Source organism: Heliangelus exortis, chromosome 10, assembly GCF_036169615.1.
Source record: "Heliangelus exortis chromosome 10, bHelExo1.hap1, whole genome shotgun sequence".
Lineage (NCBI taxonomy): Eukaryota > Metazoa > Chordata > Aves > Apodiformes > Trochilidae > Heliangelus > Heliangelus exortis.
Window position 1 is genome coordinate 5,951,058 of NC_092431.1, and position 27,380 is coordinate 5,978,437.

A 27,380-nucleotide genomic window follows, 5' to 3' on the forward strand; every position below is an offset into this window, starting at 1 on the left:
GTTAGCTAATGAAATGCAAGTTGCAATGTGATATGCCTGATGATACTTCTATTTTTTACCTTTGTCTTAAAGAGGCATAAATTCTAAGACTAAGTGTATTCAGCTGTCCTAACAGCTGAAAATGCCATCTATTTGTCAGAGTGGGTTTATTAACCAGAGCTACTGTAATATTGGTGATATTCAGCATTTCATTTGTGTAATTTTCAGCATTTTGCTGTGAAGTCTGCATAAAAATGTACTTGCACAAATTTAGACTGAATCTTAAACAAATAATTTTGCACTGGGTTTCTGCTGGTGTGTTGAATTGTGGTTTCCCACAGTGTATTTACTTCAGCAAAGTAGGAACTATCACAGCATGACATTTATGCAGCTCAGAAATACCTTCTGGCAGTGCCAGTTTAGAACAGATCCCGTTCATATTGTTTGGGAACATCCACACAAGTCTTTTTTTCAGTGGAAATATGCAGGGGGGGTGTGGATTTTTGATATCCCATTAGATCTTAAATTTTATTCAGCCCTGTTTGCCTTAATTAGTGTGAAGGTGTAAAGCTGCTGGTAATTATGCAAGTAGCATAGGCCTACTACAGGTTCACTGTGGGCAAATTTGATAATAGATTGCTGCTGTTTCTTAAAAAACATCTGCTTGTGATGAGCACTTGAGGAATCTTAGGGGCTTCCCTGTTGCCTAACTGGTTTTTAATACAATGACTTTGCTTTATGACTTCAGCATCAGATGTTGTTAAATAGAACTATTGTAAGCAACCTTCCTTACAACAGTTCAGACCTCAGATCATTGTAGGGCTTTGCCTAAAACTCTCTATTTACAGATGGCTACATAAAGTAGATTTTGATTCTTCTCTTTCATGTAGTTCTTGCTCACTTTAGCAAATGTTATGATACTGTCATGGTATGAGGTGGTAGGCCAAGATTTGAGGAAACCAAGTGCTCCTCAAAGTGTGAACTGCACTATAGTGATCCAGGGATCTGGTTGCTTTCTGTGCAAAGCTCGTAGGTTTACTCTTTACTGTTTTGTTTTTTCTAGTTCTGTTGAATAAATAGACTCAGAAGAATATTGTGGCTATCAGAATATCACACTGCATGGAAATGCATGCTTTAAAACACACTGTGATATCTTCATGTGATGTTCTATCCCAAAAATCAAAGGTCTTCAGAACAAAGTCTTCTGTATCTGTGGGCATTCCAGTTGAAGAGTAGATTGCTGTGAAGTATCAGTACAATTTAACAAGACACACTTTCCTTTTCTGTTTTTGAAGGACTTGGTAAATATTGAGATGTTTTTGACTGCAAAAGAAGTGGAAGAGTCATTGGAAAGACAAGAGACTATGACATGCTTGGCTTGGTGTCATGATAACAAATCCAGGCTCAGAAAAATGAAGGTATGAAAATGTAACATGTCCATGTTGTATTTAAATTGTTTTTCTAAATGTTTTCTAAACTCCTTGGATATTTTATGTGGTCAGTTTGGTTTATATTGTACGTCTTGACTGAGACCTTGTATAAAATAAGGGCAGGAAGTACAAAACTTTTAGAAGAAGGCACAGGTAGTCAGAGCTAAACTTGCTCATACAAATGCCAGACCTGGGTGATGGGTTGTTTTCTGGATGCAGGTGTTAGCTCAGCAAATCATTCCCAAATAAAATAATATCCAATTGGTTTTAGTGTCATTTACAGATGTCTAAATGCAGATGTATGGAGTGTCTTGATGGGTGTGAACTTAAATTTAGAACTCTTGGCATCCTGCTGAAAATATCTCTGTTTATACGTGAAGGTATCTTAAAAGCGAGATCGATTGGTAAACCTGTGCCCTGGTATTTTTAAAAGTGTATATAACAAAAGAAAACTTGAGTAAAGAGCTAAGTTTCTGTTAGAAACTACTGTTGAAATGTTTTTAAAAAACAAAAAAAAGCTGAGTCTAATCAAGCCAAACACAGTGTTGTTCTAGCCACTGAATACCACAACCTGAATTTTCTGTGTACTTGTTCCTGTGCAATTGCTTTGTATTTCCTTGTCTCTTAAATCGTGCATTTCAAAACGCTGTAATCTCTCATAGGGCTTGCAGAAATCTGTTTTTAACTGATATTAACCAAAACCCCTACCTCCTTCAAAGGTGTTTGTGTCTTATTTTTTAAAGTAAGCGCTTTCTTTAACCAAAAAATGTTTAAGTGCACTTAATGAGAAGCAAAGAGTGACGTTCTCTGTCACTCAGGGGCGCCAAAATGAGAATGAACCGAAGATGGGACGCAAAAGTAAATCGGCCAGTGATTACTCTAAAGAAAATGATGATCTTGTTATGGAAACCATTAAAGGAAAACCAGAATTGGTATGTAAACACTTGCATAATTATACTGCTAAAAAAAAAAAAAAATCCCCCATATGTAATCTTAATATGTTAAGTAATACAAGAAATAAAATCTGAACAACCTGCGTTTTCATCACTAATTTTCAACGAGCAATAAGTAAGGAAAAAAATCTTCTCCAGTCCTCTTTTTGGAAAAGAGCAACAACAACAAAAAATCTATTTCTGCAAGCCCTACTCTTTTTTTAAAAATGAAACAAAAAAAAAATCAAAACAAACAACAAAAACAAAAATGCAACCAAAAAACCAAAGCTAAGACTGTGAGATCAGAGTTGGAAGAAAAGGAATCACTATGCTTACTCTTGAAACACAAAAAACCATTTATTTTGCTTCTGGTTGCTTAGCTATTCATCAATGTTAACGTTCTAAAATCCCAGCCACTACCTTAATGCAAGCCTTATCTAAAAATTGAATTGTATACTGGCCTGGGAAAGCACATGATCCTATAGGCTTTACAGATGTGAGCTATCTAAGCTCTTGTGAATAGCTGCTGTGCTGTTCTTTGAAGGTATGCAAACTGTGTGCATCATCTTTTCTTCCAGTTACCTTTGCCTGCAGAACCCATACAGCCACTGGCTTGCAGCTGACTTGAAGATTCATTAAAAAAACCCCCACAGATTCTGAAGATTGTTATGGGATATGGGTTTTTTTTGTGTTGAAACATTTTGAGGAAATGCTAAGGATTTAGTATCGTTAACAATTAAAAAGATCAGTTTTTTAGTAGGTGAACTTCAGTAAGATTCTTCATGAGGGGTTTGTGTAGATGTATGAATAACAGGAAATTTTAAGAGTTCTATTAGAGAATTAAAGTAGGGAAGAAATTTTTATTCTCTGCTAAATATGAATTTTAACAGAAAAGTGCATCATTAGAAAATAATTCCTGTTCCTTAAACAAGTATATTTTTTAACATATGACAAAATGCATCATTTTCATGTTCAAATGGCTATCATTTCTAATCTTAATAAGCAGTTGTTGCAAAATGAGCATTAGTTGCCTCAGGCAGTTAACTGATACAAATTCCTTGTTGCTCTAATTCCTACCGAAGTCACTGAGGAATTTTGATATCACTGTGCTGATAGACAATAAACAAAAGGCAACTATTCATTAGAAGCATGAGTGAAGGAAAAAAAACATTTGCCAAATGGAGCAGAGCAACTCAAGTAACACAACTCTCCAAGATTCAGGGGAGTTCAGGTTTTTGTTGTTTTCTTGAGGTAACAGAACAATTGACTATGTCCCTGTAAAGAAGCTCAGTAGCTTATTCTTTTATGGGGGGAGATTTTAAAATTTCTTTTCAATTCCACATATTCAAAGTTTTTTTATAGATTTTGTAAACTGGTGATGGAATTTTATTTAAAGGGACACTATCAATTTCATTAGGCTTCAAAATTTATGCCACTTGGTTTTGTTGTCTGAGACTTGTTTCCAGCATGGCTTTTAGATGTTTGACAAGAAGAGTGGGACAGAGATTTGAAGAAAGGGGAGGGAAGAAGGGGTCTACAGCAACTTAAATTCTGTGCTATTTTTTTTTTTTTTTTTTCTTCCACTGGGGACTTTCAAAAATTAGAAGACTTGTTTTTTCCTTGCAGTCTTCTGGGTTGACCTCTCTTGTCTGTGTTATAGCATAGCCCCAGTCTCCTCTTGAATTTACTACTTTAAATTGCAAGAAAATACAAAGAAAACACCTCTTACTCTCACTTGCATCTCTGGTAATGATGCTTTCAGTCGTTAGGAAGAAAATAATCCCTGCTAAGTACTGAAGTTTTGAAGGAGGCAAGAGGAGAGGAGGGGTTTGTTTGCTTTTAGGGAATTCTGTGCTGATGTGCTGTACATAAAAAGCATTTCATCTTGTTTTGCATGAATGCCTAAAAGCAAGCAAACGAGGTTGCATGTTATTAACACTGGTTTTTTGTTGTGGATACTTAGTACTTAACAGACTGTTCAGTGCAGTTTTGGTGCCATCTAAGACTCTGTCTTGTCTTTAATCTCAGAGCTGTCTGGAGTTCAGTCTAAGGATTCAGGAGTTCATCGAACTCATTCGACAGAACAAGAGACTGGATGCTGTGAGGTATGAAATTAGGATGTTTACCAAACAGTTCTCTGAACAAGGTGGTATTATATCTCATTAGAAATATGTGAGTATTACTGGAACACCCAGAAGCCCAGAATAAAAGAAAGGATCTTGCTTATGTTGTGATAAGTCTTGGGATTTAAGCTGGAGTTGATTTTATTTTTTTTTTTAACAGCAAGCTGTCATTTCACAGATGGATCTTTTTAGTCTTAAAAATGAAGGTTTAGAAAATTAAACAATTAAACTTATTTATCCTTAACTAATTTTCAAGAGGTAACTGGCTTCTCATAGTAGGAGCTCTTTGCAGTTTCAGTCACAAAAAATCCTAAAAGGTTAAATGGAAGCATTAAGCTTTTAATGGATGTTTATTTTTAACTCAATTATTTTCTCCTTTACTTTCTCCATTGTTTTTTTGTTCTGCCAGTTGTATTTTATGCTTATTCACCTTCTGTCATAAGTGGATAATTCTAAGTTCTGGTATTCTCATGTACATGAGAATAAGGAGGTGTTATACTGCCCACACTCCCTTTCCCTGGCCCCAAATGAAGAAGCCAACAGGACAGCCAATTTCTCCTCTTTTGCACTAGTTTAGTGGGGTCTGTTTTGAGAGTCAAGTAACTTTGCCCAAGGTGGTGAGAATCAGTAACAGAACTAGAGTCAGACTTGAGACCTGTCTGATTTCAGCCACCAGACAGTCTTTGTAGCAATACTAAGAGCACAAGAAGCATGATTTTAAACTAGCAGTCCTAATTTCAGGTGCTTGAATGTTGTCCCAGGATAACACAATAAACCAGTGCTGCTGAAACGAGTGGAATTTTGATACTGAGACTATGAAATGTGTTTAATTCTGCTAATTACTGCTCTTGCAAGCACCACAAAGTGTGATGCAGGTGGCAGAGCTACTGAAGGTTACACGTGGACAAGGGAGGGAAGAACTATCAGCAGATTCTGTTTTGTAAGAATATTTATGTAGAGGGAGAGGTGACAAGTTTTATGGTGGCCAAACTTGTAGCTTTGCTGATACGTTCCAGTGATAACACTGTTGCTCTTTAACACTTGTGGCAAGTTTTATATTAAGGAAGTTGCATGTTTTACTGCTTTTTAAAAACAATACTAGGTACTTCAGAAGTTGAAACCAGCAGCAGGCTTGTATTTGTGGCAAAGCTGCTTTTTTGGTCAGAGGAGCACAGAGCTATGGAAAATACATAAAGTGTCATAAGCACAGACTGAAAGCATTCTAGTGCATTCCCAAGCTTTCAATGCAGAAACTTCTTCAGGGCAAACCACATAAATTTTCTAGAATAGAGTGGGTAAGTGAGAAAGACTTAGTTGTTTTAAAATAGGGATGAAGGAAAAGGCAGTGTGTGGAGTGGCCATTCTGATATTAAAACCACCCCCAAAATTGCTCACCTAAAGCTTTAGGGTTACTTCAAATTGTTAGTTCTAATTGTATTCAAATATATTTCTTGCTTTGAGGTGACACACAGCATTCCTGGTTTGCTCTGGTTGTACCTAAGTCGTCCTTGTGGTGGTCCTAGGCAATGCAAGTGTGCAATCTGATAAACTCCAGCTAATTTTAATGTTAATTTTAAAAACCCCTAAAAGCTACATGCTAGCATCTAGATGTGGGCATTTACCCTTTGATAGAGTTCTCAAATACTAAGGAACTGTCAGGTACTTATGAAAAGGATGAAAGACACTCAGCTCCATTATCTGTCTTCTGAAGTCTGTGGTGCTTTTATATCCAATGAATACTGTGCCATTGTGCCTTTAGCTTTATTCTCTTCAAAGTTTGCTTCTTTGCCAGATCTGCTGTCATGCATCTTAACAATGAGTAGTATTCCATGCTCTAAAAACTATTTTCTTTTGAGCTGCAGCTTCCTTATGTAGCTTGGAAACCAGAGAGCAGGCATAGTGCCCTCTAATAAGGAGACAAGCTGAGAACTGGGACAGAGTAGACAAGGTCATTCTGTATTTTATTGTTGTTACTGGGTTTTTATTTCCCTCTGATCCATTTTCCACATCAGCACTGGTCAAGTGTGTGAGTTGTCAGCCCTCAAGAGGACCCAGCACTCTGTGTGTGTGGAATAACTTCTGTCATAGCCTCTGAGGTTTAAAACTTCCAGCTCCTATCTACATTGCAAATAAGCATCCATGTTGAATGTTGTTAGGGGTGAAGCATGTGTATCCAGATACCTTTTGAAATTCAGGGTTGATATGTTTTATAACAGGCAATTATAACTTGCCAGTCATAACAATGCTGCTTTAAATTCACAACTTGTAAAATGAAAAAGAACTACAGAATTCTTTATATCTTATTTCATTGCTTTTTAACAGGGTAAGTTTTAATTTTGCACATACAGATTCCAACATCTCAATGCTTTCTTTAAATGATGTTGCTTTAAAAGGCTATTTTTTACCACTTCATTCTACTTTGCTTCAAAATAAATATGCAATAAATAAGGGGAGATATTTTGGGAAGGTGTAGCATAAATCTCATTGCTTGTAGCAAACTGTTGCAACTTGTGTTTTTATTAGCTTGCTTCTGTTAAGTGCCTGCAGCAGGATTCTTTCAGTATTGTGTCCATAGTGCAATAAATAGGTCAGGCATCCATTAAAAAGCAGAGAAAGAGGCTGTTTACCAAGTAGTTTCCTGTATGAGTGGAACTCAGAGAACTGACATTTTGTTGAAACGCAGCTGGTGTTTAAATAAGTTTGAAAGCTTTGCTTACTGCCTGCTGAGAACCTCTGAAGTAACATTGCTTTTAGGTTAAAATTCATGGGAGTTTTAAAAATATACATCTAATTAAATAAGTGTTTGAATTTCTGTAACTTTAGAAAATGTGAGTACAAATGGACTTTCCTCTAAGGTAGCTTATCAGAATAGTCTTAAAAGTGCACGTTTCAAGAATGTACAGGGGCTATTTCTTGAATACAAGGAGTAAATCTCTGAAGTTTAAGGTTTTTTGTCTTGTATCATTAGCTTTTAATTTCCAAAATTCCTTCAGGTGTTTTCTTAGTTTATACCTATTACAGTAACAACAAATGACCCACGACACTACCTTCACGCTTCTGGGTCTTTCACCAATTAAATTCTGGGAAATCAAAGAGCATCCTGCTGCTTTGTTCTTACAGGATGCTAGAGATACAGAGTTCCTAGGTAAAAGCTGGGAAGATGCCTTGTGCATTTCTTCTTTGATATAAAGCTCTAAAGAAGTAAATAAAAATAGCTAATGATGTGCAGAGTTAGGATAGAGTAGCTAGTCTTCCTTTTAGTCAACTTTTGTCCTACAGGGGTGAATAAACATAGTGTGTTCCTTTTATTATGGAGTGGGAGGTGGGGTTGAACTGGCTTGTAAAATAAAAAGAAAAAAAAATAAATGCAACAAACTTTTGAGCACTTTGAATGTAAATTTTGCTAGTAGTCATAATTGTCTCTGAGATAAAGGCATTCAAGCATCAGTCAGAAAGACTGAACACAGGTAACAGGTGATATTTGTTCTCCTATTGCTATTTCCTGATCCATATTTTTATTCTTCCATTCAGGCATATGTAGATATACATGGACACACTGCAGCTTAAATGCTTTTTTAATCAACTTAATGTACCCTTAGTAGCCAATAAACTGTAAATCTTTCTGTCTTCATAAATATCCTTTCATTCTAAGATTTGTCAAGTACAATGTCTGCTGTACCTGCATGGGCTAGAGGAACAGTAGTTTCAAACAAAAGATGATGGACTTTGTCCCCACAGAGTTTACAGAATCATTCTGAGATTTGGAAAACAAAACTTTCCAACTTTATACCCATTACTTTGGTCTGTCACAAGAATTTCATTAGTAGTGGTTTCAGTGATAGTCCACTGGTCCCAGTTTAAAAAAAAAATAAAATTACCTCTCTGCTCTAGCCCCACCCACTAATGTGCACTAATGGTGGTAAAAACAAGGACTGTAGGGGTTGGATACACCTCCAAGAGGATAATGTTTGCACAAAGAGATGGAAATTGCTGAATGGAAAGGGAAGGGGTGATTAAAGGCATGAGGGCAAAGAACATGTTTTCATGAGCACTCCTATGATACTGTTTCCTTGCTTCCCAATCTGAAGATGACTTTGGAGTGCTAGGAACCTCTTTTAGAGGTTATTGTGTGTTTGGTTTTAATTTCTCTGTGCTGGCACTCAGAGGATGAGATTCAGTCATGGTAAGTTTTGTGGGAAAACATTCTTGTTTTCTTAAGGGGCACAGTCAGAAGGTAAAGCTTGGAGAGGGAAGGCTAACAGAAACTCACTTCAGAAAAGCTTATTTCCTTATGGCTGAACCCAAAATGGTTACCTCACCCCAGCCTGTGCAGTGCTCTACAAATGACAGAAGTGTTGAGTTGCTGAGCTTCTCCTCTGAATGAGCAGCACACCTGTAGTGATTCTGTATCATCCAGACACACAGCAAAGTGTTAACTCTGGATGCTCTTGGACACATCCAGGCCGTGTGGTCAGGTCAGTGTCTGCCTGTTGCTGCTCAGGCTGTGTTGTGGAAAAGCTGTCAGTCTGTAACAGCAAATTGCCAAAGCCTGATGGGGAGCAGGCTATGATACTGATGAGGCTGGTGCAAAACTGAAGTACCATTTTTGTTTTAACATTTTGGTTTAACACAAGTGCACAGTGATGAGTTCTTTTAAGATTTTTTTTTTTTTTTTCTTTTTTCCCCGTCATGCACACACAGTAATTTAGTTTAACTGGTAGGTCTGAATTTTTTGTTTTGTCTGAACTTTCTTTTAAATAGCTCTTCCTTTCTTCTGCAGCTCTGCACTAACATGTATTTTAGCTTCTTCCAGTAATTCCAGGCTTCCTGGCCTCTTCTCTCAGGCCATGGGTTTTGCTCTTCTGCTCACATAACAGTAATCACCTGGGGAACAGTATTTACATTCCTGAATTCCTCACCCAGAATAGGAAGCTGAGTGGAAACAGTCTGTCCTACATAACTTCCATTGCTTCCTGGTTTGGGTGGGAGAGGAAGCTGGAGTTCTGAAACACTGCTGAAGGGACTGTTCTCATGGTATTGATGACCTGAGTGTAGTTAGGGGAACACAAACTGGGGGGGATGACACATGACTTTTTTTCTTTTATTTTATTAATTCAACCCATGAAATGGGTAATTGGAAAGCACTGTCTATTCATAAAAGTCATTTGTATGTTTAAATAGATTCTTAAGTCTATTTAAAAGTTAAGAGCAAACACCCAGAGTACTTCAGAGACCTTCAGTACCTTCCCCTTAATAAAAACTGTGGAGAAAATAGAGCATAGGAAGGCTTTTATACACTTCTGGAATGCCAGAAATTCAAAAGACCACTGATTCCATACTTAGTCCAGTTTAGTCCACTATGTGACATCTGTCACCACTGGAAATAGGAGCTTTTAGCAGATATGCTCTTTAAAGGCTGGAGGGGTTTCCTGCATACTAAATCCTGACTTGATGAAGATCTTGTGAAGAATGTGCAGGGGAAGCTTTCATGCAGGGTTTTTAAGTAGTTGAATATTCCTATAATCTGATATTTCTCTTATTATTAATAAGATTATTAACATTTCTTATTAATTTTCTGAAAAATATGAAAGTTTGTATTTTTGCATTATGTAAATTTCTGGTAATTCTGTTCTTTCAAATATTTGAGTTTTCAGCCTTGTGTGAATCTCTTACAATCAGTATATGAAATACAGAGACTTGTACTGAATTTTTTTAAAATTTACTCTTAACAAAGTGCTCTTTATTACATTATCCTGCAGCTTGTTATAGTCTGCACAGAAAGTGATACTGCCTTTTAGTCTATACCAAAAATTATTTATTGAAAAGTTAACATTCTGTCAAATGTCTGGACAAACAAGGTAGATATTTGAACACTCTTGATGTTTAATGGTTTGGAATAGGTGATCATCTGACTGTGTTCATCCCACTTGCAAGTATTTGCCAAAGGAGTGTTATATATAAAGTTTACATAAGCCCAGACATTTCTTCCAATAATCACAGATCTGTCATTCTAGATGTAGATGAGGTAAGATTTCATGGTGCAGGAGGAAGTTCTAGTTTCTAAGAAATTACAAAGTGAAATTTCTCGTTCTTAAAAGTCATCCTTGCATTCACATTTGCAGGATTTTCAAGTCCTTTAAATGTATCAACTTTTGGGTTTCATGTATGCAAAGCAGAATCTGGAGTTTTTCTCCAGTATCTTACCTAGATACTTGATTTAGAAGCAAGACTGTAAAATAAAGGTATCAATTGTGTATTTCAGACATGCAAGAAAGCATTTCAGTCAGGCTGAGGGCAGCCAGCTGGATGAGGTTCGACAAGTGATGGGAATGTTGGCCTTTCCTTCAGACACTCACATCTCCCCCTACAAGGTAATATTATCTTTATAATTCAGTGGTACAGCAGAATAATAAATATGCTGCAGTTCTTTTTTTCTTCCAGGTAGAAGCAACAATAATCTGAAGATCAAATGTTGTTTTAATATTGTTTTCTAAAATAAACTTTTATAGCAGTCCTTAATTTTAATAAACAGACCTTGCCTGTAGATTAATCCAGGTAGTATTTATATTACTTACTATTATCTTAATAGTAAGACAGATTCCCACTGAGCCAGGCTTAACCACAAACCCAGCACTAAAGCTCTGTGGGACTGGAAGCTTGATGTGCAAATACAAAGCAAGAGACAGAAGATGGGAAAGTACAAAGAAAAAACAAGAGAAGGTTTTGGGTTTTTTTTTCTTATTAGGCTGTGGCCTTAATATACTAACAACTTCTGCTAACTATACTAACAAATTCTGCTTCTCAAATTGACTGTTCTTGGGGTGGCTGGGATGAAGAAAGGAAAGGTGATTTGAATGATCTTAAAGTAGTATTTTTGATGCTTAAAAGTAAGTGTTCATTTATTTGTAATACACTAATGTAGATATTAGTGGTAATATCTACATTTAAATTTGAATCAAGCAAAACTCATAGGTAGTTGCTTTTTCTACAGATTTTGCATTTGTTCTGTTTTCATGTGCTAATTAATTTTTTTAAAAAACTTGGCACTGGAGGCAGAAGGTAGACAAGAGTTGAGCTGGCAAAGCAAGACAAGAATCCTGTGAAATGCCAAACCAAATGTGGCAGTGCCAGTCCAAACATGTTTTTCAAATAACTGATGATGAAATCAGTGGTTTAACAAAACAAATACACAAAACAACAAAAAAAAAACCCCAAAACCGACCCACAACCCACAGAAATAATGTGAATTTCTTTGCTAATCCCGGAGTCCTTGAAAGATCCTGGTATTCTGGATTCTACTTTTGATGTGAATTAGGAACATAAATGATCAGTGTTAGTAGACTGGGTATATGACAGCACTTACCATTGTTTTAATATTTAGAAATAGGTAGGAAATAAAAATCCTGTGTTCTGTTTTAAGGGCTAGTTTGGACAGAATGCTTCAATGAAAGAGAATAAGGAGAAAAGATGCTACTGTTTGATGTATAATCATACAATTGGAACAGATCCTGTCCTACTTTTTTATGGATCTGACTTAGTGTAGATTATGGAAGTTACATTTTGAATTCACTCAATTACTGAGATAAACAGAATCAGAGAGTGCACAATTGTCTGAAGTTTATAAAGTTCACTGAAAGTTCTGTGCACAAATGGCTTCTTAAAATGGCTTAAGTAAAATTACTTGTAAAACTGTGAGAAAGTTCATAATATCTCTAATCTATTTTTTTTAATCCAGAAGAAGCATCTTCTGTAATGAGTAACTACAGCTTTCTCCAGTTTATCCTATCTTTTAGAAAGGCAGTTAGTGCTGTGGCAAAACAAACTCTTTTCTTTTGATGTCCTTTGAGCAAGCTCGTGTAGCTGTGGCTGCAGTTATTCCAACTGGACACTTAGTAAGCCACTATTTCTGTGTCATCACCTAGAATGCAGGTTATGGATACAAAGGAGAAAGGGTGCTAGCAGAAGAAAGGATCAGATCTTTGTTGTACATAAACATAATAAGTGTATTTTTTATAGTGTCTTCTTACATGACTCTTTCACAGCATTACTTTTAGAATTCAGTATATCCTTGACCTTTGGGTTTAGTTTGTGCTTCCATGAAAAAACATTCCTACTTTTATCTACTATTTTGTTATGTTGGCTTTTTTAGACAACCCACAGCATTACAATATATATTAAAGAATTTTGTCCTTAAATGCACAGCTTAACTTAGCTTTCTCTCACCTGGGGTTGTGCCAGCTCTTCAAACGAAAACCTTTCTACAAAATTCAGTAAACATTGTATATTACAGGTATATCAGCAGAATTAGCTTGAGTGAGAAAAACACTTCTGATTTTTCAATGTTAGTGGTTCAGGGGCTACAGAACAAACATTCCACAAGAGTAATGCTGCTTCATAAGCAGGCCAGAATTCTAGAAAACTAAATGAAAGAAAAATAGCCTTACCAGGATTTGCATACCTTAGTTGGAACACTTGGTAGATGATGGAGGGAGATTGAATATTGTTATGCCAACTATTTTAAGTAATTTAAGTAATAATTTAAATTGTATTTATAAAAATGTGGTGTTAAAGGGTACTTTCTAAACAAGTACACTCATACAATGCATCAGCATGTAAACTTGTTTTGTGATGGATTCAGTCTTGTGACTTTTGCACAATTTACCACTCTCAGACTTTTGACCCCCAGGACAATTAGATTGAAAATGACTTTAGAGTTGTGTTGGTTTTTAACAGGATCTTTTGGACCCTGCTCGATGGAGAATGCTGATCCAACAGTTTAGATATGATAACTACAGACTACATCAGCTGGGAAACAATTCTGTTTTTACTATAACACTCCAGGCAGGCCTTTCAGCTATAAAAACACCGTATCCTTTAATGCACGTACTACTGGGGAGTGCAAAAAAGCAGGGTGGAGTTTTTTGTTCTGTGGATGCTTTTTGGAGAGCTCAAAGGGAAAACCTTACTGTTGAATACTTTTGAAATCTGTTGTGTTTGCATCCTGGGCTATCTTTCCATTTCAAGTTACTCTCTGTTTTTATGTGAATATTCAAATATATTCTGTGTCTTTTGGAACTTGGTTGGGTTTGCTGCATCTCATGGTGCACTGGGGGGAGACTGGTGCTACTGAAGTGTTCTACATCAGGAACTAACTGTAGAGGCTTTCACACACTTGTTGCTCATTCTTGTTTCTTGAAACAAAACAAGCACTTGATTCTCATACATACAGGTTAAACTTGAATTAAATAGCTCTGTACAGTCTCTAACATAGGTAATATTTGCACAGCTTACTATCGTTTTTTTCCTGATGCTGATCATTAGCACAGATCCTATGAGGTGAGGCTGAGGGAGCTGGGGGTGTTCAGGCTGGAGAAGAGGAGGCTCAGAGGAGACCTCATCACTCTCTACAACTCCCTGAAAGGAGGTTGGAGCCAGGTGGGGGTTGGTCTCTTTTCCCAGGCAACTCTCAGCAAGACAAGAGGGCACAAGAGGTCTCAAGTTGTGCCAGGGGAGGTTTAGGTTGGACATGAGAAAGAATTTCTTTATGGAGAGGGTGATCAGACATTGGAATGGTCTGCCCAGGGAAGGGGTGGATTCTCCATCCCTGGAGATATTTAAAAAGAGCCTGGATGTGGCACTCAGTGCCATGGGCTGGGAACCACGGGGGGAGTGGATCAAGGGTTGGACTTGATGAGCTCTGAGGTCCCTTCCAACCCAGTCAATTCTGTGATTCTATGATTAAATAATTGTTGTTACATTCTGTGGTGGTTGTTCCTTAACTTGTTCTTAAACAGACAGTGTTATAAAGAGGATGGGAGCTCAAAAAACCCAGACTGCCCTGTGTGTAGCAAATCCCTGAACAAGCTGGCTCAGCCTCTGCCTATGGCACATTGTGCCAACTCCCGACTAGTCTGCAAGATTTCAGGGGATGTAATGAACGAAAATAATCCTCCTATGATGTTACCAAATGGATACGTCTATGGATACAATGTAAGTGTTGAAATCTACAACTTAAGTCTAAAAGAGCTCTAGTTCTAACTTCCTTTATCAAAATAAAAGCAAAAAAATCTAGTATATCTTCTATATTAATGGAAGAAAAATAACTTCTTGAGGTAGCTTTTAAGGGCTGTATGTGATTGAATTGGTCTTCAAAGAAGGTAATATCTGAATACATGAATTTATAACATGAAATTAAATAGCATTGGAAAATGTTCCCTCTGGAGAGTGATAATTTTGGTGGGCAAAGGTACTTTGACCTTAGACTATAACATTGTTTTTAATAAATAAAGTTTATCTACTAAACAGTTATTTGAGATGCTGTTGTGAATCTTACTTTTTGATTTAACTCTTTTTCCAGTCTCTGCTTTCTATTCGTCAAGATGACAAAGTAATTTGCCCAAGAACCAAAGAAGTCTTCAACTTCTCACAAGCTGAGAAAGTCTACATCATGTAGGTCCATAAAACCTGGGATGAAGTGCCGCTGGAATTTTGACACAGTGTATCTTGGCATACCCTGTAGAGGGGGGGCCTTAATGTGTGGCAAAGAAGCAAAAGCTGCCACCTTGGGGATCAGACCTGTGGGTGGCATTATTGTTTCTTGCGACCAAAGATCAATGAGCAACAATAAACACTCTTAAAAAAAAATTAAAAAAAAAAAAAAAAAAAAAAGGAAAAGGAAAAAAAAAAAAAAAGGAAAAAAGAGGAATTATGACTTAAGTTTGTACTTGAATAACAAAAACAAATTTTGATTGTTAAGGTTTTGTACCATAAGGTCAAAATTGGACTCTTCTCAAAAGTACTTTCATCTTCTAAAGTATGACTTTCTTTAAAGATGGACACTTGCACTGGGGGAAAAGTTACAACAGATTTGAAATTAAATCCATTTTTCTTCCCTCTTTTTCACAATTGTCCAAGACCCTTTTGTTATCAAATACCAATATGTTCTCCTTTAAGCTCCTCTTTGCCTTCTTCATGATCCTCTCGTGAAGCAAACCTGGACATGAATGATGTAACTTATTTCCATGGGAAGATGCTGGTGTCTTTGACACAAGCCTGGCTTCTCTGGAGGATCAACTAGGGACTGGTTTGAAGGAGTATGAAGTCTTTTCCAAACCCAAATATTTTAAGGAGGTTACTAAGTATCGAGAGGAACCGAGAACATTTCAGGCAAACTCTAACGCTTGTTTAAATGTTCTTTTTCCAGTCTACCATAGTGTTAAAGTCCTTCTAAAGTTATTAGTTATGTGCATAGGGTTCAATATGAAATCGTTAGTGCTACTGCCTTATTTCTTGCTTTGAGAATGTACTCACATGAAAACGAGCTGGTATTCTTAAGTGTTGGGCGACGTTTCTGAAGATGCCTTGCAGGATGATTACATAATTCTAGGGACTAAATAGTATTCATTACTGAGACTAATAGTTCAATTTTAACAACTACAGAACACATCCTTATGACTTTTCAAAAAAAATGAAACCATTGTAGTTTAAACAAAACCATATTGTAGAGGTTTGTATTTAGCGCTTATTTTTGCATGTTGATGTTGATTAGCTAATAAAAGATTGTAAATGTAAAACATGTTAATAAAAATTGTTTTCCATTTCTTGATTATATAAAAGTAGAAAGCTGCTTTGTGTTTAAATGTAAAAAAACCCTAATTCTTTCATAAGGGGTTCTCAAAACTAATACAACTTCTAAGTGTGGTTCCTGTGTTCTGCATGATTTAAAAACAAACAAAAAGCTACCACCTATATCCATAAATGGTTTTCAAAGCATGGGGTTAAACTTTTCATATTTGAAAAGAAGACTCTAATACATATTCCTGTCAAATTTTTTTTTTGCCACTTCCTAGAAGGCCACTGAATGCCTGAAGAATTTCTGTTGGAAAAAATGTTGTGGAAGCTGCTGGGTGTGTGGCTTTGCTGTGAGAGTGAGTGCTTTAAAGAAACCTACCAAAGGATACTTATGGGGACCACAACTTTTACTGATATTCAACACTTAGAGTCTATCAGAGATATATAAACTGATTGTGTCAGCCACTCTGAAACTGTAAATTCAGTGTGGTGGGGTTTTTTGGGTTTTTTTTCAGTGAGGAACCTGAAAAGGTTCCATTTTCACTAAGCACACATGATGGATGCTTCTGGACAGGTCTGTCTGGAGCAGTGCAGAGCTTCCAGCTTGGCACGTGCTGGAAAGGTCTGTTTCCCTCAGCACTTTGTAATGGGGTAGATTTAGCAGCTCCTCAGAGCAACAGCAATGTGCCAAGAGGAGGTGGAGGCAGTTAAGGAGAGAACATCCATCAGTAAGTGGCTGTCAGTGAAGCAGTAACTGATCTCTTCCATCCTCATGGGGCAAGAGTTGAAGCATCATTGACTCAAAAGCAGAGAGGACATCACCCTAAGGAGCAACACTACTGAAACCCAGGTGGAACTGCATCTGGTTTGCTTTGGCAGGCTGTTCACAGCATCAGAGCAGAAGGGCAAGGATAACTGGGAATGGCAACCTCACTATTCCCCTACTTCACAGAAATGCATAAAAGGCCAAAGCTGGGAGGAAGAGGTAGAGCTCTTATCAGCCCTAGGGAAATGTGTGGTAACTGCACAACAATTGTAGGCCAGGGAAATTGTTGCTTTTCCATCTCTAAGTACCAGTTAGAGTTGTGGTTTCCTGAGATTTCAGAGCTTTTTGATTTCTGTGGTCTGAGCAGAGTGGTAGAAAAATTCACACTCCCAAAAGCAGGAGTTTTAGTGTGGGGGGAGAAGCAGCTGCCCTACAACAGAAGGGCTTCCATTTAGGGGAAGTGTCATTTCAGAGGTGCCAACATGAGGTCTGAATTGTTGAGGGTGCATTATCAAGAAGGTGCTCTAGAAAAGCCTGGGGGAGTTTCAGCTGTTCATTACCTGTGATTGCTCATTTTAGGAATCTGCAATCAAACAGCCTCTTCTGAACACATCATGACCAGTTTGATGCAGGCTGTAGACTCCTGGCTGACCCCTATGGACTGTGTCCTGTATGTGTGCCCATAGCCTGGCTTTCATCCTTAAGCTTCCAGCTTCATGAGGCTCAGAAATGGTGGCAGGGATGGATTGCTTTGGTGCAGCTCAGAGTTGAGGTTTTCTTTCCCTGACTGCTTTTTCCAGCCTTGAGCTCAGAATCCAGAATCCTTGAGCTCAGGTGGCTTCAGACATCAAACCCAGAGCACTGCATTACTCACAGTAAGTATAAACTTAACTGCCTGTAAACAGTTTTAATAACTTTTCTCACTGCAGTGATTCCTGCCTATTATGTTGAAAAGTGGACTTTAGAAGTCTGGTTTGTGGAGATGGGGCGGGGGTTTTCCTCAGCAGTTGAAATTTTGGATAAAGATCTTGTTAAACCTGTCTCATTCTAGCAGAATCTTGTGCAGTAGTAAAATCATAGAATGGGGAATCAGTTTTATAACCTGATGGTAACCAGGTGTGGAAACTTCAATAAATATGGCCATAACCTGCTATGTAGAAACCAAGCTTTTTCTTTTAATTATACATCTTGCATTACCAGGGATGTCTGTGTTTCTTATCAATCACAAAGTGCCCATCAGGTACTTAAGAGTTTTCCTATGGATCATCTGCATCATGTAAATGCCTGGCAATGTGCTAAGGTGGCAGACAGACAATCCATTTATTTCCCTAAGGGTACAAGTTACTGCCTGTACTATGAAGGACATGGTTTTGAAATGGAAGAGGTTGTTTGGTAAAGTGAAAACTATCTCCTCTCAAGGTCTGGCTGAGCTGGAAATGAACAAGATACTTCACTGGGATGTGTTTTCAGTTTTGCCAAGTAATTAAACAAAATGAGACTTGAGGCTCTGGACTTTTGTTACAGTGTTCCTGTCTGAAGGCAATGATTTGTCCCACTTGTGGTCAGGACAGGTTTCTCTGTTTTCTACAGTTAGACAGAAGCTGAGAATTGTCTTCACCTTCCCTTCTATTTCTTGTGGTCCGAACCCCCTAGTCTGAAAGCTTCTCCAGTACTGCAAAAGGAGAGGCACTGGTAAGTGTTCACAGTGCTGTGGGGCTTCAATACCTGTTTCAGGTTGAAGGATTCTATTATCTAGGAGGCCAAGAAGGGTTCAGGATGCTGAAACTGCAACACTTTGTAGCTAGGAAGTAGTGAAGCTGCTACCATGTTAGGGTAGTTTTTGCAGGAAGCTTTAAAGACTGATGGGCTGGTATGATTTTGTGGTTTGTTTTTTTTTTTTTTACTATTATAAGCATGCCCTTTTCCACTCATTAATAAGATTACTTCTTGAAAAAAAAAAAAAAAGGATTATTTGGGAGAGGAAGAATTATGTACAGCTGGCAATCTGCCAAATGGAAGCCTTTGAACATGCTTAATGGACCATTGTTCAGAGAAAAAATGTAGTATTTTGGCTTTCCTTTTTCATGCTTCAGATAGCATGAGCAGAGTGTGTTGGGAGACACACCAAGCACTTTACCAGGGCATCCTTTGAGCCCCGTGACTACACTGTGATCTAACACATTTGTGTCTCCTGTAGCAAGATATGGAGGTCACTTGGTGTAACAAAATGAGTATTTAAACCTCTTCCATCCTGTTTTTCCATGTTCTGTAACGAGGTATCAGACTCTGCTTGGAGCAGTGACTTTCTGGCAGTTGGTACAAATAAGCTGTGGCTTTAAAAGTGTCACTAACAAAGCTGTCCCAGTGCTCCAGCTCCTTGCTTTCTGAGTCAGTGCACCAAAAAAACTCCACTCAGATCAACAGGAGAGTTGATCAAATCTGATCTTCATCTGCTCCTTGAACAGAGAAACTGTCAAGTTGTTTCTTCTGGTCACTAAAAGCATTCACAGTAACTATTGTTTCTATCTGATGATGAATTGCAGGTTAGACAGTGAACAGGATCTTTGCCATGGTGCTTTTCTGAAGATCTGGTGTCTGGTTGGTTCTGCAATATGTGTAATTCCCAGCCACCCTCAAAGGCAGCATTTCTCTTTATTTACCTAAGTTAATTTTTATTGAAGTTTTCAGCAACGCAACTTCCTCTTGGTTTTAGGGAGAGATCAGGAAGGGCAGACATGAAGAGCAGAATTTCTCTGTATTTTGTTCCTAGCAGATTTTCTTCATACAGCCAGGTAGGTTCTGTAAGTAGAATAACTCTGGCACATGAGGGAAGAAAATTTGCAGTCACTGCCAGCAAGAGGGAGGAGGGAGCTTGAGAGCCCAGATAATGTTGGATGTGAGGGATGAAGGGTTTTTTGGGTCCTGTAACTATAGAGCCAACACACATTATAGCTGGATCTTATAAAATGTTAAACAGGTATCTGAGCTAGTAATTGAAAACAAACTCATCTTAAGAGATCAGTCCTGATTTAAGTTTGAACTGAAGTCTGAAGAATCTGTAAGCAAAACCTCTTCATTTCAAAAATTAAATTAGTCCCTATCATTGCTAGCTAGTGACAGGTTACTTTCACTGAGGAGCTCAGAGTTTTGAGTAAGGTATTTCAGGCTTCACCACAAAATCCCACTATTTGACCATGTTAAAATCATCAGAGATCTGCATCCCAAGCCAGGGGTAATCAGCTGTGGGATAATGAGCACTGCAAGAAGAACAACAGGAAATAACAACAGCAAGAAGCAGAACAGGCTGCTGAACAAGAAAAGCTGTTTGTTTCAACCTATTAAAAATTAGAACAAGTGTCAGGGTAGGGCTAAGAAATGCTATCAGTCAGTAATCTTTCAAAGAGATTAAAATAACTGCAGGTGTTTAAAAAGTGCTTATCAGAGGAAAAATATAACATAAAACTCCTGTGTGGTAGAGATCCAACCCTGATTACAAAACTGCACCCAGCACTCCACTTCTTGCTCCTAGTAAAGATGTCAGTGTTCAGCACTAGGGAAGGAGGAAGATACACTGAGAAAAGCTGAAATAACAACATGGAGGTGAAGAGAAAAAAAAGCCTAAGTTATGGAAACCAAGCAATAGCTCTCCTGGAATTGTTGATTGTTCAGATCTAAAGGAAAAGAGATATTCTGGTACCCAGCCTGGAGATGGTATCACCTGAATGGAGACCTTCTGCTGTAGTCACTGGTTTTTAAGGGGAAGGGAGAATAAAAAATCAACCAGCAGGATAACTGTGAGGGTGAAGGGGAGAGGTTCACTGAGGATGATTGTGCCATACCACCCTGCTGGCTGCTGTTGTTGAGTCTTCTCAAACAAAATCCATCTGCAGTGCAGTATTACGTGTGGTGACATTAACAACTGAAGAAGGTGGGAGTTAGAAACTGCACGAGGATCTGGCTGCAGGAGCTGGGATAAAAGGCAGTGTGAAGGACAGGATAACTGATGGAGTTCCTTAGGGATCTATCATGGAGCTGATAATACTTGCCATTACTGATGTTCCACAATAAGCAGGAATATGCTGATGAGGCAAAATTAGTAGGTAGCCTCAGCCCAGAGTTATGCTGGAATACTGTCAGAGAAAAAAACAGGTGACCTTGAGGAGTGGAGTAACAAATAAATGAGATTGTTTTAGCAGCAGAGTTCATTCAGCTGTAAACTAGGACCTCACTTGAAAGAATCCTCATTAGATACTATAATTATTGAGGGCTTTGAGCCTCCAGCATCTTTTAAAGAGAAATGCAACCATAACATGGTGCTGCCATCAGGATGAAGAAGTGAGGGCTGCACAGGGGCCTGGTGCTCCTTTGCTGGAAGCTGGAGTAGGGTCCTGCTTGTTTTTGTGTCTTTATCTCTACACTGAAGCTGGAGCAAAGGGAGCACAGAGCTGATCACTGGACCAGAAACCTCTTCCCAGCCCAGCTGGCTCAGGATAAGACATTTCCTTCATTCCCAAATTAAAGTGGAAAACCCAAAGCTGATTAAGTGGGAGATGACACCTGAGGGGCTGGGACTTGCATATGTACCTACTCCTTGCATCTGTACCCTATTTCTTATCCCATAAGATTAACTTTCATGTTGTGTATTTCTCAAGGAAATAGTTTTATCTACCCCACAGAGCAGAGGAGCAGATTTTCCCAGAGAGCTCATCTGAGTTCCCAGCCAGGACTTTTTCCTGACAAAGCCAGAAGGAAGAATGAGGAGAGAAAGATGATAAAGCCTATTCACTTCAGGACAAAAAGATCATTAGCTAACTTAAATATTTGGTTCCCTGCCCATAGAGATTAAGCAGGATCATATAGACAAATTCCCCAAAAGGAAATAAACAGATAATAAAATCAGTAGACAATATCCTTTTCCTTCCTTGCAAATCACAGCAAGACAAATCACTCAGAAGAGGCAAGACCAGAGCTGTGGGAAGTTCTTCAGGGTGAGCTTGCATACTCCATATGGAGACACCTCCTCTCTTTAAAGCAGCAGCTTCAGAGACTGAAACCATAAAAATGTATTACTAAAATTTGAAGAGGATCAGAGGGCAATTGGTCTTAGGAAGGCTTGAGGTGTCCTGCTGTTTCTTCACAAGGATGTGACATGGTTTTCTGTTTTAAACCCTGCACACACTGGCTGCCATCTTATTGTCCTGTTCTGCTGTGCACAGGATCTCATGGCCACCAGATACGAAATGATCCCATTCCTGGCCATATGGAATGTCAGTTTACAGGGATGACTTCCATCATAGCAAACTGAGCAGAATTCAGGCTGGTTGGTGAGATGGCCCATCAGGAATTTGTCTCTGTGGATGGCCACTGGAGCTAGAGAAGCAGCAGCAATGGCTTTTGCTGCAAAGAGATACCTGAGCAGTGTGGGGATTTACGTTATGGAGAGAAGGGTAATCTGCAGCTCTGATCAGCTTAGGCTGCTCTAATATTCCTATTTCTGGGGTACTGAACTGCTGCCTGGCTCCATTCTGCAGTCAGCACGAGGCTTGAGCAGACCAGGCTTGAAGCCTCTTGAGTCTGGAAATGGATCTTGCCCTCAAAGCTTTTGCAACTTGACCATCTTCTGGTTCCACTGCTAACCTGCATGTGTGGGAAAAAAGACACAAGCAGCTGCCAAACCAAAAGCCCTGAAATGGGATGAATACCACCAAATCTGTGATGTAATCTTGTTTGATGGTCACTGAGGAATAGATGGGAACTGATGCAAATCTGTTGTCTTTTTCATTTTTACAGAAGCATTTTGTGAAATGTTGGTCTCAGACAGACACAGGCTCTGATGATCCAGACTTCGTGGTGTCTGTTTACTCTGAATTTCACTGTCATATCCACTGCCAGCTCTCTAGCTACAGGGATGCATTATCCTACTTCATGAAACAGTGAATAATAAGGGTGATGGTTCATAGAAGAGCTGATCAGTTAACCACCAGGGCCAGAAAAAAGCACAGTAGCTACAACTGAATTGCTATTTCACTCCTTCAGTGAATATTTGTTGACACCTCTATTGTGTCTTCATTTTTATAATAACTGGAAAGAATGTCACCTGCCCTGTCAAGAGAGAAATTATCCTACTCTTGGCTAAAACACATTCCCTGTCTCTGTTTGGAGCCCTCCTCTAAAATTCAGAATTCCTCACTAAAATGAGATTATCAGTTGCCACATCCACAAACACATCTCTCCTTCTAAAGCAATTAGGAAAAGATAATGAGTGGTTTCTTTGCATAGATAGGCTGTGATCTCTGTGTTTGATGGTGTGAGCTGCTGGGTTAAATATTAATCTGAAAATATTAAAGTTAAGTCTTTCTCTCCACACCTTTTATTTTCAAGACATCATGAAAAGAAATCAAGAGTGTTTGTACCATTTTTGTCATGTTGCCTGAAGAAGCCAAGCAGCACTTTTGAGCCAAGGAATCTGGCACTGTATCTCCAGATGTCTCTTTAAAAACTACTGTTGCAAAATAATACTTTCATCTAGAACCTGAGAAGTTTAAAATTAATCATTTTCATTATTTCACCCGATTAAGAAAATTCAAAACATCAAAAGTTTTCTAGCATCTAGAATAAAAACTATGGCCTGGCTGCATACTGAAAGCAGCAAAACAGAGGTTTGGGCTCCTCCAGAAAGTCTCAGACTCAGTTGAAATGACACTCAAATGTCTAGGCTAAAACATAAAGTCTCATAGAGCAACATTCTCCTGAATGTTCTAAAACTCTGTGCACATCCCATTAAATGTACCAGTATGGATCAATTCTGTTAAAATCCCAAAGATTAAAAATGTAACCTCACAACTCCAGCTGCTCCCAGCTGTCTCCCCTGCTGTGGGCAGGGGCTGCCCTTAAGGTTTCTGCCATCACAGGAACCTTCCTATCACATTTATCTGTCCCTAATTAATTGAGTCTTGAAACTGGGAACTTTCTCAGACACTTAGAGTAGTTGCTTTTGACTTGAGGAATTCTCAAAGGTCCAGAATCTCCTTTTTTTTTATATGCTGTTTGCAAAATATTCTCCCTCCAGCCTGTCCTCTCTCCAGGATCCACTGACAGCTCCACAGCAGGAGCATCCAGAGTTCCTGCTTTAACATTTGCTGTCTAAGTCAGCAAGCTTTTCATGTCCTGCCTCCTCTGTTTTGTCTCCTCTGTAACTTAATGCCTTCCAAACCAGCCAGGAGTGACAGATATCCAGTGACCTGATTTCAGATGTCGGCTCTCAAAACTATGTACAACCCAGAGCTGTTTGGTAAGAGCACATCTGTCAGGAAAACATCATCATGGGACAGAGAATCTGTTTCCTCACTGGTAAAATATGTGCCTGCTTTCTAGTTTGAATTAATCTTTTGTTTCTTGTGCTTTTCACTGCTTTACTCAAGACCATTTACTGTGGGATATTTTTCCCTGAAGATGCTTTTATTTATGAACGAGTAACCTCACATAATCAAAACTGATTTAAATCTTTATTTAAAGGAACTATTTCAACCATTTATTTTCTGCAGTTTGTTCTTGTACCCTTCCCTATATATCAGTGATTTTTTAAAGATTTTTTTTATCAGCCATGATCTAATGTCAGCTGAATGCCCACTACTTTCAACTTTTCACCACTGCTCTGAGGGTGTTTAACCCTGCTGTTGCCAGAGCAGAATCCAACATATTGGAGACATACTTGGAATAAGCTGGTGGTTCTGAAATAGGTTAAGATCTGTTCTTTTTCTAAGCAGTAAATGCTGAATATGGATAAATGTTAAAGTACTTCTGTGCAGTCTTTGGAGGCCAGTTACCTAAAATACTTTTGAAGCAGCAACATGGTTTTGCAACATGTGCATTTGTTGCACCAGAAACATGTTTTTATTGCACCATTTAACACAGAGCCCAAGCAGTGATATAAGCACAGGGACATGAAAGAAATCATATTGACTGCAGATAATTTGAATTCCTTGTTTACAGTAAGTGAACTTATACTGTCTGCACTCTCCATTTCCATCCTTTCCCTGCAGACACTTTAACCAAAGTGGTTGTGGTGCCACGACAGCATTTTGTTCACTCAGCTGAGATTTCAGTTCATCATCGTTGGCCTTTCAAGAAAGAGCCACTTTGCTGCCAGGTGAAGTTATTTCAGGCTTAATACAAAGGGAAAAATAAGTTTTTTCACCAGGCTTTTTGTGCAATCAAGCTTTTTTTTTCATGCTATCTTCCATGCTTTTGTTATTCACTCAAGTTTTCGGGGGGGGGGGGGGGTTGTTGGGTTTTGTTTTTGGTGTGTGTGTGTTCAGATAAAAGGCAAAGCATACAATAAGAAACTTTTAATGCTTGTTTATCTGAAAATTTTACTACACCCATTTTCCTTTACAAGCAGAGGGGTAGCAGGGAGGTGTTCTGCTTGGGAAACACCTCCACTTTCAGTGTTTTCTCAGAGAGATGTGTTAATTTTTTAACATCTATCAAAAGTAGTTTCCTTGAAAAGTAGTTTTCCATTTCATACTCTGAAATGCCTTCTTCAAATTAATCTCTGTGTATCATCTTGCAAGCCTCTGATCTCACTAAAGACTCATTCCTGGCCTGGAAATTGTGTGGCCTTGCACAGAGACAGAAGATGCAGCTCTAAGAATGTGTTGTAAGCAGAGTCCTTAAGCAACATTTATATATAGGAAAATATAGGTAAACACAATGGACAACATGTAAATATATACAGATTTATATATTTAAAAAATATTTTTCAGCTTTGCTAAAAACCTCAGGGCACTTGAATATTCTGACAGATTAGCCCTAAGGTCTGGGGTTCCCTCAGGTCTTGGGTCTGGGGTGTCAAACCTATTGCCAAACATCAGACTGTAAATTCAAATGTTATACTTTAAAACCAGGAAGAAAAAAAAAAAAAGAAAAAAAAAGAAAAGACGACGCTGGTATCCCTTGCAAGACACGTTAAAAATAATCAAGCAGGCTTTGGAAGGCGATGCTTTCTTCCAAGAACACTGAGCTCAGCCCCAGCCCTTGCCTTGCCGGACAGGCTACAGGTTTTCCTGCATTGCCATCTGCTGGGGGCTGTGCCCAAAGGCAGCCCCGCACCTCCCGCACCTCCTGCACCCCCCGGCCCCGTCTCAGAGGGGACAGGGGATGATGCTCCCTGCACAGGCAGGAATGCCAGAGCTTTACAAAGCTTATTTTTTCTCTTATCTGAAAATGTAAAATATACTTCCCATAGCTTTGTGAGCTTAAACAATCAGATAGATTAAATTTTTTTAAAAAAAATTCTAAATAATTTTAGATATTTTTCCCTAATCAGTCAGGAAACCCTTGCTCTCAGTGGCTGTGCCTCTTCTGCAGCCAGGTAGTAACACACTGACAAAGGCAATGACAAGAGTATTTTCACAGAACACCAGGTCAAAAAGGACCTCCCAGGTCATCTGGTCCAAAATTTCTTGGCAAGACCACAGTCTAAGCAAGATGGCCCAGCACCCTGTCCAGCTGAAACTTCAAAGTGCCCAATGCTGGGAAATCCACCACTTCCTTGGGAGATCATTCCAGTGAAATATTGTAAAGACTTTTCTTCTTGATTTTCTGTGGTTTAGGTGAGAGAAGGCTGTCAGAGTTACCCATCTCTGCTACCCAAACTGCTGCCAGCAGTTTCCTGTACTACCCCTCTACATTTATCTTGTCCCTTTGAAATTACCCAGTGTGGGTTTTGTGTTGAGATTAAAACCAAACCAAAGCAAACCAAGACACTTCCCTAGAATTCAAGTTTGATTGATGTGCAACAGAACTGGATGTTGGGAGCTCTGCAAGGCTGGAGGCTGCTGAAAGGGTTACTGAAAGGTGGTTTGCAGTGCAGTGGGATGTGCCTTGATCTTCATTGGGTCTATTCCTGTAGGAATATCAACCTGTGACATGGGCATCTATTGACTAACACAGAGAAATGCTCATCAAGTTCCAGCTAAGAGTCTGCAGAGATCTTTCCACAGAGGAATAAGCAATTGACCCTCGATGATACTACTCAAGAGTGTCAATGCTGCTGTGCAGCTTCAGCAAACACTATAGGGTAGTTTTTAAAAAAAATTCTAGACATACATGTAGGAAGGTGCCTCGTGATTTGGGAAGCTTCTCCTCCAGCTATTCCTGGGGTGTATCCAGAGCTCGGGTGAGAACGGCATCCAAGCTATTGAGAAAGAGTGCATCGACCCTTCAGGTTTTAGATAGCAGCAGCTACAAAAAAAAATTCACTTTCTTCTGCAGGAGTGAGGGAAGTCCGGGTTACAGGGTGCCCCCAATGCCCCCCTGGCCCCTGCCTTCCTCCTCCCCCTCGCAGTGAGCAGCCTGGGGATGGAGGCTGCTGGCAGGGGGGGGGAGAGGAGGGAGGCTGCAGGTTTGCCTCCCCTCAATGCTCCCCAAAATCTCTGTCAGAAACGTGAAGTCCGGGGGCTCCCCCGGGCCCCGCTGTTCCCCCCCCGGGGTCTCTGAGGGGCAGCACCTCAACCCCCCCTCTCACATCCCCCCCCCTCATCCACCTCCCTCCTCCCCAGGGCCTTCCCTGCCCTGA

General features: G+C 39.0%; 1 protein-coding gene and 1 long non-coding RNA gene across 10 annotated transcripts in view; one reads left to right on the forward strand and one right to left on the reverse strand.

The window, feature by feature from the left end:
• The window catches only part of MAEA (macrophage erythroblast attacher, E3 ubiquitin ligase), a 48,150-nt gene extending 32,099 nt beyond the window's left edge, over positions 1–16,051 (forward strand). For 6 of the 9 annotated variants that reach the window (XM_071753267.1, XM_071753266.1, XM_071753270.1 and 3 more), the window contains 7 exons: positions 1,275–1,397; positions 2,228–2,341; positions 4,370–4,446; positions 10,727–10,835; positions 13,198–13,331; positions 14,259–14,454; positions 14,822–16,051. In XM_071753267.1, the coding sequence (XP_071609368.1) occupies positions 1,275–1,397; positions 2,228–2,341; positions 4,370–4,446; positions 10,727–10,835; positions 13,198–13,331; positions 14,259–14,454; positions 14,822–14,917 (849 nt within the window). In that variant the 3' untranslated portion in view covers positions 14,918–16,051. The remainder of the gene's footprint in view (positions 1–1,274; positions 1,398–2,227; positions 2,342–4,369; positions 4,447–10,726; positions 10,836–13,197; positions 13,332–14,258; positions 14,455–14,821) is intronic. The other 3 variants (XM_071753268.1, XM_071753272.1, XM_071753273.1) reach the window with 1 other exon arrangement.
• LOC139800381 (uncharacterized) overlaps positions 1–27,380 on the reverse strand; it is a 33,336-nt gene that overhangs the window by 5,555 nt on the left and 401 nt on the right. Inside the window, exon 2 of the long non-coding RNA XR_011727725.1 lies at positions 26,912–26,999. This is a non-coding gene — a long non-coding RNA (uncharacterized lncRNA). The remainder of the gene's footprint in view (positions 1–26,911; positions 27,000–27,380) is intronic.